Source organism: Liolophura sinensis, chromosome 6 (genome assembly GCF_032854445.1).
Source record: "Liolophura sinensis isolate JHLJ2023 chromosome 6, CUHK_Ljap_v2, whole genome shotgun sequence".
Classification (NCBI taxonomy): domain Eukaryota; kingdom Metazoa; phylum Mollusca; class Polyplacophora; order Chitonida; family Chitonidae; genus Liolophura; species Liolophura sinensis.
In genome coordinates, this window is record NC_088300.1 from 28,457,038 (window position 1) to 28,476,228 (window position 19,191).

Genomic DNA, 19,191 nt, shown 5'->3' on the forward strand with positions numbered 1-19,191 from the left:
CAGTAGCATGGAAAACAGATGAAAAAAATGTTTTAAATAAACGAGACATTATCACGAGTTTGCGATTTGTCTAGCTGTACGTTATCTTTGCGAGACGAATCCATACTAAATCCTGTGCAAAGCGGTTTTGACTACTTAGTACCTCAACAGGTCTGCGTAACCAAAGATACGCAGACAGCGTACAGAAAGGAACCCACTTAACATCAATTACCCGCAATCGAAGAACAAACAACACGCATTTTCATTCTGGCAACAAATCAAGATTTATTTCCTTGCACAGGGAATCATTTGCAGTACGGTTCGTATTGGTTTTTATTACAAACGACTGAGATACAAAATGGCGATATGGAAGCGGTTAGGATACATAACTAGGACTAGAACCATTGCTAGGCATTTAGTGCTGGGACACACATCACCTTTTGTCGGCAACTACTACAGGGTCTCTACCCCGACTAGAGGCTGAACTATGTAGACAAGGACTAGTCACAGCAAGGCCAAGCTTTACCGGGTACACCACTGACGACTAGCCTTTATTATAAATAGGGGTTTCCATTCAAATGTACATTTGGTACTTGGCCACTATAACAACAAATATATAAATTATATTGGCGACAAGGACTACTACATGAAATTATGAGTCTATTTGTTCTAGTAAAAGCCAGTTGGATAAATAGTATTCGACCCGAAATGTTCACCTCACGCGCCATATACATATACTGACAAATACTTATACGTATAGAGCTCTCTTCTAAGGGTTTATCTACAACACAAAGTAGTGTCTGCTGGCATTCAGGAAACAGTGGACGTCCGACCGATCTCCTGTACTAGAAATGCCGACACCAAACGCATCAGCTTTCAAGCGATAGAAAGAATTGACGACTAAATCGGTCTTTTCTGTTAATAAAGGAATGGCCTTATGACAAGACAATGGATTCGGCAAAAAAAAAAAAAAAAAAAAAGACTTCCTGCAAGAGGACTAGTGGAACAGTTTACGTGGTTATTGGGGGGGGGGGTGGTTAGTGTAAATTGTTATGTTGTCTACGACAAACCGTTCGGGCAGTATTGGTAGCATCGCAAGTCTATATTTGCAACAGTATAAAAACCATATAAACCAGCCCAACCTACACGTAGTGTATTGCTACATATAAACGTGCATATGGTTCTGGTGTAATCTGCAACAGAAAGACTATAAATTGGGCCACAACTTGGTTTCTTAGTTGCGATATCATTCCAAATTTAACCCACCTTTTTGGAGGGATATGTAAATCTTAAGAAGAATCTCTACCGAGCATAAAAGTTACAAAGCATGTGGAGTGGCACCATTTCCACAACTGAAGGGGTCTTTTTCGTGTATTATGAGGGAAAAAGGGCCAATTATTTAAAGGGACTAATACAAGACATGTGCTGTCAATATGTTACTCCAGATAATGTAAATGCACGTTAATACATATATATTCATCTATCGTCTGGTAAAATACGCCAAATATATAAAGATGGTACAAAACAAGAACACCACGCGTATAAGCCGTTTGCGAAGTATAGTTAGGGCTATTTAAACACCATGGCCCCAGTATGATATCTACATTTACATAGATACAGCCAATATTTTGGCCGATCCTATGAACATTACAAGGTTAAGCATCGAGGCTCAACAACACATGATGTTACACAATGACTGCACACTTACAAAAGAAGACCACCACAGAGAATGCACCATACGATATAAAGATTTTGAAAAATTTGAAAAGTATTATTGATAAATTTGGTAGAACAAATACACAGAAAGCTAAGGCGATACAAACAACAATGTTTTATCAAGGCGTGAGAGAAATTCGTAATCAAATCGGTGACCATGTGGGCCATACGGATTCCATATGACTGGAGGCCATAACGTAATCATAATGGTAATTACATGCCGGATGGTCGTTTAACTATTAGTATAACCAGCTCTTAAACTCATCTCAGCCCATAGGTATGTTTCAGAACTACCAAGACCGCACTTAGTATTAACTCTACTGAAATTTTTGGAACTACAGTGCGTGTATGGTTCTTCAACTATGTTTCTTTAAACAAAATTGTCAAAATTGTGTACGGCTTGCAAGCTCAATTAATAGCGTCATTCTGATATAACCATCACAGAGTACAGAAACATTTATAATATAATTGTAAATACACATCATCGGTTAGTGAACATCAACGTTCTATAAGGTTAAGTATTGGAGTAAATGCTATTATTGGTAGCCCGTATGACAGATACAGCTATGTACACCCTCATACGGAATACTTACAAATCGCTCACACACAGCTTATTATCAACGTGATTGTCCATAGTGTGAATCTGCAAATTCACAAATACCATCTTCCGCTAGGACAACCCATGACTCAAGAAACAATAACAACGACATACAAGTAAAGTAAACTCTGCATCCGAGCAAATCTTTGGCATATCTGAATTAAGTGCGTCAGTGCTATTGGGAAATGAAAGTCATTACAACTAGCTTCTCCAACCGTCAGTTAAATAATGATAACATGATAATGAAAATGTTGTGAGCAAAAACTAAGACGGTGGATACTAAAAACAAAATACATCAAAAAGCGATCGGGAAACAGGCAACAAAACAGCAGGGTTTGGGTGGATAACCTAGAACATGGAATCGTCCTTTTAACATCAGTCCGAGTCACCACAACGATTCGTCCCCTACCGTCCGCCATCAACCAGTCACAGGAGAGTAATCAGCACATTGGACAGAATATAATACATCGTGAGCAGCATTTTTTACACCTTTGCCCTTTCGGCCTATACAAAAATAAATCTATATGCATCTGAATACTTGATCTCCTGAAGCAAATCGATGGCCTTGCCTTCTGCTGGCCGAACTCCTACAGTACCTCTGGGACGAACGAAGAACACCACCAAATATTAAATAATTAAAGAAAGGAAATTGAGCTTTGCATCAGCCCGCTGATAGCATTCACAGCCCAAACAAATGTGACCTTTCACGGAAATGGACGAATACATGGCCAAGGGACACAGGCAAGACACGGTGAATTTACTAGCCACACACTTTCAAAGTGTTTTTGTCGAACACAAAAAAATCTACATAGCTAAACAAAACTGGAGGACAAATGTCTGATATGCTGAAATAATAGGGAGCTAGCTATCCAATACTGAATGAAATTCCACAGGAGCTTCTGCACGAATGCGTGTCCATAGTGTGAAGCCTTGTGTGAGTCTTTTACCACTACTATGAGCTTGTCGTGGACACTATCGTCGCCCTAGCAGTTCCTACACCACTCCAAACCCAGGCGTTTCAGAAATCCAGTCGCAAATATCGTACCACTTCTGGTACCACTTGCCAATGTACATGACCTTGTTCTGGATGACCTTGTCTCTGGGTGTAAATAGCATGTTTTTCCACACGTCTTCCCCCTTAATGAAGTACATGGAGTAATCTTTGTAGGAATAATACACAGAGTCCAAGTTTGCCGGCAAGCCGAGCTCGCCCTCGTAGGCTGGGTACTCGTCCTGGATGCGAACTTTCCGTACACAGCATCCATAGTCCTCGTCAACAGCCTTCGGGTCAAAGACGTATACCTATGGAGAGAAAACCAAATATTCAAGTCTTTATATCTAAATACTTAGTCGAATAGGGGAAGTTAAGTATGGCCTCCTCTCACAACCTTGCACCATGGGAATAGGCTAAGAGCAGTATTACAAGCTAGAAAATATGAACTGACATACTGCAAACATAACAATGTGACCATACTCTGGTATATACCGTACTCTTATACTTTAAAATGCAAGAATGTATGAATATTAACATAAAGTGACAAAACTGAAAATTTCCCTTCCCGTAACAGAAAGGATAATTCCTGTACACCACAAATTTGTGCAGAATTCAACACACACCCATTCTCCTTTGAAGAAGTAGATATTCTTGTCCCTCATATCGAAGAAGACCGAGTCAACGTTAACAGGAATCGCCTCCGAAGATGAGTTCTTGGCTGGGAAATCCGCCCTGATCGAATGGGGAAACCCATCCACAACTTCGCCTTTGTCGCTATCAAACTTGAAGTATTCTTCACCTATAAGGAACAAGAGTCAATTTCCACATTTGTCAACCAAAAGTATTTGGGCATAATTTAAGGACAACGTGTTCTGATACATTATTTGTATTTTATTCAAGAATAAAATCATTATTACCTTAACTAGAAAGACTAAACAATCAAACAACAAAGTGTACAAGATCGGAAATTTGTTTGAAACATAAAAAAAGAGCATACCTTTGAAGAAAAATGCTTCGTTTATGACAGAGGATGTTCGATGGGAGTAATACCAGACGTGCACGTAGGCATCCAGGTTTCCTGGTAACTGTTTCCACTTATCCGGGATAAATTGTGGATCCCCGAAGCGGGTTCTATTGGCGTGGTTCTCGTACATCCAGAAACGGTTCCCACGGAAGAAGAAGGTGTTGTAAATAAACTGGCTATTTGCCCTTTTCCGTACCCAGTCAAAGACAACATTGAAGGAACCTTTGCAGACACCTAAACAGAAGGCAATTAGAATAGTGGTTATACAAACATGAAAGAGAAGTAATATATGACTAGTACGCGGGATCGTAGCGGAAACTTCAAGATATACCACAGCAGCGGCGTGGGTGTTTAGTTAGCACAGAAAAACATGTCAAGAATATAGCGCCCGTCGTCACTAATGTATTATCCTACAGAGCAAGGCCAACGACAGAAAGATCGTTGTAAACAACCAAGTCAAAAAACAGTTACACGGGATTATCACTATTGTACATACGAACTGTGCTGAGAGAGATACCATGGCGCTCGAAGAGATTGATCACTTAAATTAACGTCATGGCTTTGAGGAAAGTTTTGTTTACTTTCAGTTTCATTTTTACAAATGAATAAACCAGCGAATTTCTCAGATTTCTAGTGGCCCAATAAGGCAAAACACGTCCCATTATTCCATTTCAATTCTGTTAACTATGGTCAACCCACCGTACAATTTCTGGATTTCCTTGCGATCCTCCCATCCTAACTCAAAGTTTGGCTTAGGTGAAAAGTGCTTGTGGTAGATGGCGTACATAATGGAATAGGATTTGTTGGTGTGAGCCAGGCCTAACACGTGACCTATTTCATGAACAGCAACCTTTAGCAGGTAGAGGCCGTCTTCTGTGTAAGTGTTGATGGATTTGTAGTTTTCCTCGTCATCAAAGTGGACATTGCCAGCATGCCAAGAGTGTGCCACTTCTCCACCACTGCCGTCGAACCTCTTTGGGCAATTCTGATGCGTGCCTGATGAACAAATGGAGATGCTTTTTACACTCATACCGATAATATAATATGTAATAATAACAATTTTAATCCGATTACACTGTATATAAACAAAACAAAAACCGTCAAAAATGATGCATGGGATAGTTTAAAAATGATTTGAAATATATCTGGGTCAAAATATGTGAACCTGTCATTAAAAATGTAATAAAAAAACTTAAAAAAATAAATAAATTTCAGCCTGTGTCCACTTAATACAGTGAGGTCTTAATGCAATCGCCCTGACACTCATTCTCACTGATCGTGTGCCTTGGTGACCGTGGCAAACGGTCGACATGGCTCATGTGGCCGTGTCTGGTGCCTAACAGTCCTTGAAGACCACTTGTCATTCACCAATATGGTATCTAAACAGAGGCCCACGGACAGTACGAATCTGCAAATTCCATGTCCAAGGCAGGGTTTGAACCAGCGCCTCGTTCTTTCCATTAAATTGAAAAACAAACGTGATCGGTTTTAAGTGAAAAATTCTTGAGAATGGCGTTAAACAACAATGAAATAAATCAATCGCTGGACCCTAAGCGGTTTTAACTAAAATCAAGCGACACGATTCAGCCTCTACAAAAATAGCAAACTTAAAGGCAAAATATAATCTGTACATAGTGAGACATATTACTGCGGTACAATGTACTACAGGGATGTTAGGCCTAGATCAAAGGTACGAAAATAACAAATTTGTAGAGGGAAATCTTCAGGTAAAATGGCATTAATGCTATAAAAACATTAAGGACGGTAACACTGGTAAACATTCTCTACATGGTGATGCAAAAGTCATTGAACAGTTAGAATAAAACCCTACGCACGACGAGAGGTCGTGTTTATCAGCTAATATATGAGACCACTTGTCAAATACCTGTCGTCACTGCTTTGGTTTTACCTATATTGGAGTCTTTTATATATTAAAGAGGGTAATTTTCTCTATCAGTAATTACCTCTTTGTTGCTTTTTAGAAAGCTGTTTTAGAAATAATTTTTTGTTTATTTTTGACCAAGGCTATACGGTTCATATCCTAATATCTGACACCACGATAAGAGCGTTACCAAAACTATACCATGTTCTAACCGAACACAAACCTTTAACAAAGGAAATCATAAAGGTATATATTGTAGCGCAGTTGTAGATTTTTATGTACTGAATTCTTGAAAATTCATCACACGTGTTCAGTTTAAAATTTGGGACGCTGCACAAAATGTATAGCAGAGACATGAAGAGCTGTTACATTATTCCCACTATCCCATTACTCTCACTAAGTTTTAACCGGTTGAAATGCTCAGGCAAGGAATGCAGCCTTTTACCAGAACGTGCTTTCACTTACCTCTACCAAAGGCTATTTCTATGTCGATCTCTCGGATATCACTGAGAGTGTCCTCTTTAAACTTGAGCGGGATCACCTCACTCCACATCCGGAAGGCCAAGTGGATCGTGGCTCGCTGGTCGTTCACCGGAATGCGCGTGCTGTAGCCAGAGTTCAACAGACGCCATTTTAAAATCTTCTTTTTGAACATTTGCGCTGCTCCTGTCCTGTTGTTGACCACTATAGACCTCTTCTGCCTTTCTTGATCCGTGACGGGTTTATAGATAATGGGGTCTTCGTGGGAGTACTGATCCAAATACTCCTGCAGCATTTCCTGCCTCCGCTCTAATGTCGTCTTCACTTTTCTCGGCGCTATAACCTGCATCAGCTTGGAATCGCCAGTGGACCTTCGCCATAACCGCGTGTTTTTCACCTCCTCTGAAGTAGCTTCCACTGGGGTGCCTCGGACGCTTCTCTTGCTCCTAGTCGAGTCATTCCTCCCCTCGTCCGTTAACGGACCTGGGTCATGCATGTCGGGGTTGACAAGTTCTGTCTCACTGTCTTTATTGCCACACCGAGAGTTGCTCATGAACCGTAACGTGTCGTCGTCGAGAACTCCCGTTAAGTTAAGTTGATATTTATTCTGGTAGCGGATGATGCCCTCCCGTAACTGGGTGTTGTTACAGATCACCTCCTGTCCCTCTTCTTCTGTCACCACCGCCCCGGGGACAACTCCCATCCGAGAGTCCGACCCATGCGACTCCGATATTACCCCAGGGAACGGGGCCTGGCGCTTCCGACGACGAATTTTACATTTCAGATAGCCATATTTTTCCAACTGTTGCTGTAAAAGTAGAACAATCAGTTCAGCGATCGATTTTTTAACGACTGCAAAGACTGCAAATTGAATGCCTATAAATTAATAAATTAAATACCGAGCAAAATGATTTCACTCCAAAAAGAAGAGGAAGAAAGGATAATTCACTCAAATTGCCTGCTGTATAAGCTGGACTTAATGACAATCGTAATGTGTTACAACGAACAAAGGAACAAACAGTGGACGTCCGTTAATTGGAAATTGTGTCTGTAACACAAACGGAAGCCAAAATCACGCCAGCTTTAATTTGACACCATTTCCCACCAACGACTGCAATGACTTTAAGCATCTGTAAGAGAGTAAATGATTGACACATTCTTTTAAACATAATGAATTCTTGGCTAACTCGACGGTCATCGGGGGGGGGGGGGGGGGGAAATGAGTGAAAAATAAACCCACATAAAACTGAAGAATCAATGTAAGCCGGATTCAATTTTAGAACATTTTCTGTACATTTTGTTTAGTATTTGAACCGAATACCGTCATTATATTTATTATTTATTTATGTTATTTATTTATTTATTACTTTTCATAACGCCGAAAACGCAATTAATTTTAAATTTTTCGACACCTGCCAGAATTTTGGGTGCAGGAAACCGAAGAGAAAGTAGAAAATCACACAGAAGTAAAACTTCAGCCGAATTAGACATAGTTGGATTCGAGCCTACGACTTCATTGGTAAGGAACTGATCAGCTGAGGTGAGAACAATGTTTTAGCGTTATAAGCCAGAAAAGACCTCAAGAATCATCAACTACAGCGTGTATGGTGCCTAGTACAAGCCTGATTGGAATCCAGATATGGGTGGTCCAACGGAATAACACGCATTAGCCCTAGTCAGTGACCCGAACTCAGAAGTGTGAGTGGTGCCAATAAAGGTGATATCCTGATAACATAGCCCGACCTGAGTACAGTCGGCCGTTACAAGGTCGTTACTCGTTAGATTAGCACATTCCCAGTCTCGATACAAAGCAGACGATTGTCAACAGGAATTTAAAACAACAACGCAGGAATATGTGGACGGACACGTGAATGTCAACCTAGTGCTTTTGTTGTTGTCGCGGGCAACATGCTATCACCTCGAGCGTACGGTAATTACCTGCATCTGGATTAGGTTTGGCCCGAAACCCTGTGACATGTCGTGCCTCTAAGATGCATGGAGGCGATTCGGCATCCAGCACAACTGAACTTCTGATATAAAATTTACACTGAGACATTTTAACAGCAACTTTCATGATTTTTGTGAAAAAAGGGAAAAGGATATTTCAGTTCTGGGAGAGACTTACCATGGCATCATGAGAGTTCCTAACGGTGTAGACTCTGGCGTTTTGGAACACACTTTGGTCTTGGTGGATTCTTCCGCGGAAAAACTGTTCCGCCTGGAGGGGGACGATGGCTAAACACAAACAGGACAAGTAGTACACAATGTGTAGCAGCTGTATGGCCATTCTTGCCGGGGATTTATTGGCGATGGCTATAGTCTGAATCAGTGGGAATGTACAAATAGCATTAGGGACTTGTTGTATCCCCTGTTGGTCGTCTGTTAGCCCTGACTGTATACGGACCGCAGCACGAAAGAGTTCCTTTTAAACAGTTTTCCTAGTTCCTCCAAACAGCACAAGGGAAGGTCTCCTATCTCCGTACTAACCCCACAATGCAGTTCGTTTATATTTTAACGTGAGTGAAATCTGATAATAGGAAATTGAGTTCTGTCAGTCCAAAGACGATGAGTTTTCTCTGTGGCATTCTATAGCGGCACACCGCCCAGTTTCCAGTGGTGTTGTGCAATGGTAGACTCTAAGTACAGGAACCAGAACCGAGTTGTGGCGAGCACTGGATGGTTAATCCTTTCTTCCTGAAATGGAATATGATAAGAAAATCAACAAACGATTACGAAACCCTGAGAAACGTCTACACCAAGACTCTTATCGTAAGGTTCTACTACTACTACTACGCCAAGGTACTCCCCCAATAAGTAAACATCTTATAAGGACGGTAGTAATTCAGTTGTCAACCAATTTACGTAGGGAGATCTTTGACCGATCGAGAGCTCTCGGAAGTCAACAACCGCCATTTCCCCAGGGATGAAAGTGGCAAATTTCCGCTGTCGAACCGTTCGTTCAGCCCATATGAAGTAGAAGTTTCTGGTCTGACGTCGCGTCGGCCGGACGAGGCCTGGACCATTCAGGGATTGCCTGCGCTGACAGTCTTCCCAGCAGATTCCAGTGATATAATAACTAGGCGTTAAGAATCCACATGACACATGTGTTGCGAGTAATAAGATTAAATTGTGTCAGACAGTTGTCATTGCCAATAGCACCGGTCGGGACTAGTAAAGTAGGACGTATACGCGCCACGGAAAAAGTTGAAGGAATTATTTTTAAACGTGCTTGATATATGTTTAATTTATACTGGACATGGCGGATACACCTACACATAGCACCATGAGATTACATCGTTACAACAAACCATAAAGCTAAAGTTTATGCACAGCCAGTACTATATGTAGTTCCCCGTTATCACCCAATTACACTGCAAATACATAGACAGGTAACATAACCTGAATTACACTTATCATAGCATCTAAGAATTAAAGGATACGTAAATCAACTGGAGGGTGGGTATCTGGTTGTACGTGACAAACTGTGCGTTAAAAACTGTATCATGGTACAGCAGACGTAGTACAACAACCGTCCATCAGTGTTACATACAAACCAAATACGACTCCTATTACATTACAATATTAAAGTTTACCAAACATTGACCCAGCAAGAATATACGCCGACTGCTACAACAACCACGGAGACGGCCATTAGTGCAACCCATGAGTTTAACAACCACTGATCTAATCGGATTATACGTTAATTTCCACAAAAACCAAGGAGAAGGCAAATAGCAAACTTACTGCGCAACCAGCTCACTGCTACAAAACCACGGACGAGGCAAATAGCAAACTTATTGTACAGTTTAACAACCACGGATCTACGAGAATATAAGCAGACTGATATAACAACCAATGAGAAGCCAAACATGTATCTTACTGTACAACCGCAGAGTTTAACAATCACAAGAATATAAGCACAATCCTGCAACAACCACAAATATGGCAAATAATATCCAGCTTAATATATCACCTCATACAAGCAGATGACAAATAATAGCGAGCTTACAGTACAACCTCAAATGAGAAGACTGCTTTAACAATCGTGGAGACGGCAAATAATAGCGAGCTGTACAACGTCAAAGTTTAACAGCCACTTGCTCGGCGGGTATATACTACTAAGCAGACGGTTACAACAACCACGGAGAAAGCAGACAGCCAGCTTATTGCACCAACCCCATGGATACTAAAGCTATTATAGGGGGCTGTGTGCATGTCAGAGGCACACGCCTACACCGACCCGTGCCAGCCCGAAGTAATCAGGGCCTGATTGGCTTTTGATCGTCGTCAGAAAGCATACGACCAGTCTGGGAATGTGTGTCAAATCTCAGCCGACTGAGATACGGAAATCAGTGTCCCTTTCATATCGCGGGAAGGATCAGTCTACAGAGAGTGGGTGGTGCTATTACCTTAACATTCTCTTCAAGAGAAGGACTCATAAACATCCAGATATGGATCCTGATGTCCATGTATAATACAAAACTGTCACTCGAGACATTATTTATTACGACACAGAATGTCCCTTATTAAATTTCGGTGACTTTGTGGGGGAATGAATGGAGTATCTAAATGTTTGGACATCCTCAAAGAGCGAGGGAGACACAAAATGTGAGGCGACCTGCTCCGGCAAAGCGGATTCAGAACCTCTATTAACCGTTACACAAAACCTAGCACAGTTGTGGTTGAGTTGACGCTCGCACTATACCAAGGCTGCAATAAGGCATAATCGCCATGCAACATTATTGTTATTTCTTAAGGTTGGCCCAAAAGAGTTTACCTATAGAGAAGAAAAAACCTCCATTGCTGTATCGGAAATAGCATTGTATTGTCGATGTGTACAGGGCAATACACTTTCAGAGTGCACACATTGCACTACTGACACACATTCAAGGCAACAAAAGGTGAACAATTCATAAAAGTCACGATTTACTAATACGCATAAAGTGTTATCCACAAATGGAAACAGGAAACTAAACTCGCCTTATCAAACGATCTGTTGTGAGTATTCAGCAAAGTGAGAAATGGAAAAGGAGAGTATATTCAGTGCAAAAATCTTACGTGGTCTTGAAGACGACCATGGTGAATCCGCACCAATCTTCCGCACACAAAGACAGAGGTACATGAACAAAGCTATCTGAGCAACCACCTAGGGATTGGTACATGGTTGGTGGAGAACACAGCCAGCGACGACCACATTGAAGACTGCCCTAAAAATAACGTGTATATATGTGAGTTGTCTAGCTCTATGGCTGGGAGCTGACATATGATGCACAGATCTCGGTGCTCCACTGCCTGCTGTCTCTATAGTACAAATCACAAAGATTCCGTCTGGCAGCCAGTGCTCTGGTTGTCCATGGGTGTGATCACACCTCGTTTTCCGTGTCGTGTGGAGCAGCGACAAAAAATAGACCCAAAACAACATCCACACTCTTCCGTTAACCACATAAATGCCCTTAAGTCGCTTCCTCGTTCACAACAGAAGAAGAAGATGATGAAAAAAGAAGAAAAAACAAAGGGCTGGGTTGGCGGCTTCCATTCCGTGAGATGATCACTCCCACTTCTACATCCGTTTTCAACTCCCAAACCCTACTGATGGCACCTTTCGACGGACATTCAGATACAAAAGTTCTCCAGATTTTGGCCTATATATTTCCCGTATAAGTGAGAAATACGAGCTAGTTATACATCTTCTCAGTGTTATCAAATCAGCGTGAAGTCTCGATGGGTAGAAGTCATCGAGTGGCTGCCGCCTGACTGGTGAACAGAGACTAAGTATAGAGGAGGGGAGGAGAAAGAGAGAGAGAGGGGTGAAGTCTAGAGAGAATTGCTGGGGTCAGTCCAGAACAGAGAGAAAGAGAGATGTAGAGAGCACTCTCTAGCGTCATCCAATCGCAGATACCAAGCTACCTCTATCTCAAGCTACCTCTATCTCCAATACACTTTGTCCAAAATAGACCCCTGTTTCGTCTACAGACCTCTTGTACGCTCAATTCCTCTGAGGTAGTGCCTACTTACCGTTGTTGAGATCGTCTCTTAACTGTGAAAGCTTGGCCTGGGGTAAGGGACTTGTCTATCGTTCGGTCTAGCCATGTGTACCGATCTTTCCAAGGAGCAACTCACAATAACACTCCAGATCAAGCAGCTGTGTTTGGTTCAACACATGGAATTTGAAATGTCACCTTGTAACGGTGCGCCACGGCTGAATCCGACTCCGTCCACGCAATATTGCGCTGGCTCAGTTCTCGGAAAACTGAACTCCGTCAAAAGTTTAAGTGAGCAAAGTGTAAATCCAAAAATTTCAACGATAAAATTCACGTTTAGTTGGCAAACTGGGTTGGTTTCGATACCATCTGCACCCAGAGCCCATAAAATGCCTTTTGTAGGTTAGCTCTATCTTGTCTCTATGGATCACTGACTGCGCACATACACCCCGGCAAAATTTATAGCAAAGTTACACCGCTTGAATGATCCCTTGTGAATGAGTTTTAGAGAGGAACAAATGAAAAGAACGATAGTCCTATACATCCCCACAATTTAACCTCTATTTACATGAATTACAGAGGAGAACGGCTCAGGGGGAGGCGAGGCGGTCTCCCGTGCAGTATCAGTGCGTTGTATTAGAACACACCCCTACCCGGAGCGCAACCGTACCTGCTCTACACAATCGTAAATCTGGACAACCTGTGCAGATCCAACCCCCTGTGCAACCACCTTACTTTCATTGACGGTTGTAGAATTCACGTCATCTGTTAGCACTAAAAGTCCCATAATGTAAACGTAACATTTGCTGGCAGGTACTTCAGCATTCCTCCGTAAAACTTCTACAAGCCCACAATATGCACAAGATTTGACCATATTTTCACAGTCATTGGCATTTCTCACGAGACCACACAATATCAACAGCCTATATATTATAACGTCTGTCCAGGCCAAGATGGTCGGCCAGACTGAAGCTGTTAGACAACCTTTCGTGTCAGCCTGTTCTCGTTTCGCTAATAGGATGCAGTTGTACCATGCAGGACGACAAGTCAGTCCCAGATTTCTTTTGTATATATAACTAATATCTAAACAATAATACACCGATATAACTGTACCGGTCCATGTGTGAGTTTTTACCTGTATGGCAAGTCCACCCCATGTATACGAGACTCGTAGATGTCCGCATACACATCGGCGAACTAGCCCAGAAAGATTTATACAAGAAATAGACGAATCCCTGGGTTTTGAGATAACCGAGATTGTTATTTCAAAAAACGAAAAGAAGTCATCCATGAAGATGATGATGATGACAATGAATAAAACGATTAATGGGATACAGGCAACGAGCATGTGTATCTAGGTAACCGATGTATGTAATGTATAGTCAACAGTACTTGGTACCCCCCATACAACATAAGTTTAGTAATGCAAAAACAAAAAAAAAACACCTGAATCCGGGTCAGCGCCATAAAAAATGTTACATGAAGGGAGGATTTACGTAGCGAGATCTTTGACCCTTATGGAGTTCAAAAAGCCATTACGGTATGATTTATATACGTAACAGGTATATTCAATACCCGACTACTAGACCCTCTCTACCGACCATTTTCCATCGGAGTTTGTTATATAAAACAATGACTTCTGAGGATAAGCCCGCTAAATACCAGAAGCTTTTGTTCTATTCCTAATAAAAAGTAGTTCTCTCTTCGTTTTACAACAGTTATACATAACCATTCAAGCGACATTCCGTTTAAGCCATTTCTCTATTTTATTTATCAAACTATATGGCGGTCTCCACTTAGAAGTACATATAATACAATACAGCTACTTTATATAAAGACTGTATGATGAATTAATAAGTGGATCATAAATACTTACAAGAGTTCAGAACACAATGCAGATTGCGGTTAGTGAACAATAGCGCTGCGTTTTCAAGAGGACAACTTGCCATAATAGTTATAGAAATATGTGTGAAATGTTTATGCATGGGTTAGAAATATATCCGTGTCTAAACCCCTTCCCCTTGCACTAAAGTTGCATTATAGTGAATGACCTACCTGTGAGTTGGCCAGGTGCCAGATTGGGTTATACTGCCATACAAATAAACTAAAAGAATTGTTACTCTTACATCTGAAATTGGATGTAAAGGCTGTAGCGATCTTCTCGGGAGAGACGTTTTACATGACGACCTGACCACTAAAAGGAATATATAAAAACCAGTGATGAGGAATGCGAACTTATACAGAAGGCGAAATAGCTTTGTAATGATCTGTCGACAATGGGCGGAAGCAAGATTTTCCTTGGTGAATGAAACTGATTATTGTACCATTGGGGCGCTGTGACGAATTTTTTGGCAGTCACGATTAAGTGTACATGATGGGCGGGGGGACCGATTTAAACTATTGCCCACACAACCTAATGTTACAGCTATGATCACACTTCCAGTGTGTGGGATCAAACTGTAGTGTCATACCAGATGATAGCTCTCGTGTATACTATAGCTTCAGATCTACACGAATTAAAAATACGCCAGGCACTTTCGTCGCTTATTTTGTACACACGCACATAACCCAAATGTAGTATAATATTCAAATGCAAGCAATACGGTACCTGATGGATTAGTTCAACCATTTTAGCCATATCAGTGTGTGAGGTCAATGGATACACACAAAAAGACTACTGGGGGAATAGAGCTAAGTGTTGTATTCATCTACAAGGCTAACGTTTGTGTAAGTGTATATGGAAGGAGGCGACTTAGAGAATAGGGTATACGTGCAAGTTGCGCGTGACTGCATGTTTAAGAAAAAAAAAAGAACACGAAAAAAATAATATGAGAGAGAAGAAAGAAACACAAAAGGCACACTTCAACTGCATGCATACATCCCAGTGTGATTGTATCCTATGTTCAATAGTTATATAAGTTGTTACTATATCATCGGCTATAAATATGAAAGCATACCGGTGAAAAAGTTTTACCTGAATGTACAGGGGGCAACTTTCAAGTAAGATAGAGGTGAATTCTGTGCTTGGGATGGGAGAGGAACTACAGGGGGTTGGGGAATAGTGATCTAAATGGGCTGAATAATATACACAGATGTACACTTATACTGCAATGATATTGTTGTGCGCAGCTATGCATGTTAATGATTCATAAAAAGTGCATGGACCTTAATTTTAGCACCCTATATATACTTTCCTGATACAGCACGCAATTTTACTATGGACTTACTTCGGTACACGTTTCGACGGTAAATAGGTGCTAGTTGAATACTTTCACCAGGAGAATAATATTTACGAGTGAAGATAAGCTGTGTTTGCGATTTTGACTGTCATTAAGATCGTGTTCAAACTGGACAATCTTCACCAGTGAACATCATTCTAATCTTATTTGAATGCTACACCATCTCCTATAAATGCCCCCGTGGCTGTAGTATTCTTCAGAACAGTTTCGTAATATCGATCAATCGTTCAATTAAATCGATTTTTAAAGAACACATTTTAAAATTCTGATGTGTTCCAGACATATGTACGTACAAATTGCAATTTGATGACAATACGCGTACCCCGATGATTATATAGTTTGTACATTCATGCCCAAGATTAATTAATTAATTAACAACAGGATGTGTTACAACTGATTGACCACAGTATATTAACAGAACTTAACCTGATACCGACAAGACTGGGTTACAACCGATCTCGACATTGGCAAGAGTTTGCAAAGGCAATTTTGAGCAATACTCAAAATCTTCTCCAATCCCTATAGTGTAAGCTAGGATTTGTTACAGTTAACCTCTAACAGTGATATTAGTTTCTTGCAGTACGTTTGATACAGTATAAATGTTTTACTACCACTAATCTCGTCAAGTAAGATTATAGGATATTGTTACAAATGATCTCTTACAGTAACAAAGTATCCGTGATAAAAATTTTTAACATCCTGAAAGTCTTCGCGCTTCCTTACATTATACCATTGACGTGCGTTACAGCTGACTTCAACCAGTTAAAATATATCGCTATATAACCGGTCCATACCTCACTAGTTGTCATAAATTAACAGTTAATAGTGGCCAGACAAGTTTTGTTTCCACAGAAGTTTAAGTGTAACATGTCCATCAACGCGGATAGTGTCGTCTATCTTCACTATATACCGATGACCAAACTCAGATGCAGATACACCCGTGGTGGACACCTATAAACAGACAGAAGATCCTAACACTTATCCTCCTTACCTGTGCGTCCGGGAGGGTGGAGAGGAGAACAGCTAGCTACCCGGCGGAGCGGCTGAGAACCAGTGAGGGGCGCGGGGTTTTATAGAGGTAGGGAGAGCCGTCATGGATGCCAGGTAATCGTCACAGGAGGGACAAGTGTGGACACAGGGTTGTCTAACATGATCACTAGGAAGCTCCTCGGGAGTGGACGGTACGCCTTCCCCTAAATGAGAGGGGCAAGACGAGATAAAGTCTCCGCCTGAATGACATGTCAGCAGCTCCCTCTGTACAGAGTACCCACGTGGCGTATAGTACTGTCCTGGCGCACATCTAGCTGGCGCTGAATACACCGCATTTCTATGTACACCTACCTATACGTACATCTCTCTGTACCTTCACAATCGTGTATACGCTATGAACACGCTATCTAACTTTGTATCTGCTCCAATCTACAGCGCTACGCATATTTTAACAGAGGGGAAACTAGCACCGATGTATTGCCATCAATATTAATTACCTTCACCGGCTTTTTTTCCCCCCAAATGTCAATTAGGCTATAAATAAAATGGATGTATATACAAGTCTGAAGTACACACACTATAAGAGTTACTGACTGGAAACTCAAATGGAAAAGTATATGATCAGATTAGCTAGATCACAGACAGCTTTAGCTTGTACATAAGTGATGTAACAGTTAACACGTTTAAACTGTGGTCCACAACAGTATAAACCCTGGGAAAGCTAGGTATATAACAGCAGACAGATGAACCACAGCTGACTTCCCTATGTCCCGTAATTTGGAATTTGAGTTAAGGTCACGGCCACCATTATTGTGTCATTTACTTCCATTAAGTGCCCACTGCGCTCTGCCCCGCATTGCCGAATGTACACCGGTCACAGTGAATTCAAAACAGAGACCAATACCAGCTGAGACAACAGGAACATGTGTTAGTATATGTGTCCGAGTCAATGAGACCCCAAAAGCCTGGAGCCAGGACCACGTAACGATAGTTTAAAATCAACACTTTGATAATTGAGTACAGATTGCAGGGTCGAATGTACTACACCGGAGAAACGCGCGACCATCTATGGCCAGTGCTGATAATAAACACACATGTAGAGGATACAGATTTAACTATAAATGCAGTCACCTGAAGACACGTTCCGCGTTCTGCCTTGTACGAACGTGTTCAGAATGAATATTATGTGGAATGACATATCCTTCATCCCTACCAAAAACGTACATATAGCACGTGGTTTCGTGTCACTGGTTCGCGTCATCATTTTACCGCACGGACCGCTGAACACAACCGGGTACCTTAAGGGGCCTGCTCATGCTTGACCTGTTTTTTTTTTCCAGTACAGTAGAGAATGGGTCAAACCTATCATAGCAATCCTCACAAAAAAACATCTCCCAAAAACTTACTGATGTAGTACATATGCCTCGGCACATAAACTCCGCAAAGACAAGGGTTGTCCGTTTTACCCGCGGCTTTATCGCTGAACCTTTGGATAATAAATGCCGCTGTGGGAATGAAACTTATTTGATTTCTTAATGATGGCAATTATGAAGATGAGTTCTCCAGTTGAGTGTCACATCTCCCGTTTTCATCAGCAATGATACGGTCCAGAGTAGTACATACCTATTGTTATTATAATTTACTAAAAGGATTGTCAAAAACATTCATATCTTTCTCATTGACTTCAATTTATATATTTTTTCGTTCACTTATGAATTTATCTTAAATACAGAACGCTTTTTACATTTTATCCAACGTGCAAATATTTTTTTTCACGCATTCTTTGTTATATCCATGAAATCAGGCTTACGCTATCTCAAGACGATAATATAAAACACTATATAAGAATATCTCCGCTACTAAATCCAATTCTGCACCAGTCCTATAAACCAACAATACCCAAACACTCGTTAAAACAGATCAAGAAAGACGTTTGAGTCAATCAGTCGCCAAAATGAAAACTAACTGCACATAAATACAAATACTCATAAATAGCATATACTACCCATCATCCAATGTTCTAATGTTCTAATTGTGGTATCACAAAACTTATATCAAGAATTGTAACTCACACTCATTATGCTCAATCGTTTGACCTTCACACTGAATAATCCGATAAGGAGCAGACAATACCCTGACAACTGCGCTCCAAAACAAAGCCTTCAGATGTGGCGGTCAATATGTAGCAGCCAACCGCGACATAACGCTATTAAGTACCATCTATACATCTGTAACCTATAACTACTAAGTATATACCCAATCGTTACGTGTACATTTGTGACGCAGACCTACAATGAAGTACCTATTT

At 41.1% G+C, this 19,191-nt stretch overlaps 1 protein-coding gene across 13 annotated transcripts in view; it reads right to left on the minus strand.

The window, feature by feature from the left end:
• Positions 1 to 248: 248 nt before the first annotated feature.
• LOC135469264 (matrix metalloproteinase-21-like) overlaps positions 249 to 19,191 on the minus strand; it is a 32,723-nt gene continuing 13,780 nt past the window's right edge. For 6 of the 13 annotated variants that reach the window (XM_064747866.1, XM_064747870.1, XM_064747872.1 and 3 more), the window contains exons 2-7: positions 8,799 to 9,367; positions 6,659 to 7,481; positions 5,011 to 5,307; positions 4,285 to 4,545; positions 3,911 to 4,086; positions 249 to 3,595 (exon numbers count right to left, since the gene is read on the minus strand). In XM_064747866.1, the coding sequence (XP_064603936.1) occupies positions 3,287 to 3,595; positions 3,911 to 4,086; positions 4,285 to 4,545; positions 5,011 to 5,307; positions 6,659 to 7,481; positions 8,799 to 8,960 (2,028 nt within the window). In that variant the 5' untranslated portion in view covers positions 8,961 to 9,367 and the 3' untranslated portion in view covers positions 249 to 3,286. Of the gene's footprint in view, positions 3,596 to 3,910; positions 4,087 to 4,284; positions 4,546 to 5,010; positions 5,308 to 6,658; positions 7,482 to 8,798; positions 9,368 to 9,535; positions 9,803 to 10,227; positions 10,533 to 11,731; positions 12,267 to 12,688; positions 12,713 to 13,324; positions 13,350 to 13,389; positions 13,414 to 16,884; positions 17,003 to 19,191 lie in introns of those variants that run through there. The other 7 variants (XM_064747868.1, XM_064747878.1, XM_064747874.1 and 4 more) reach the window with 7 other exon arrangements.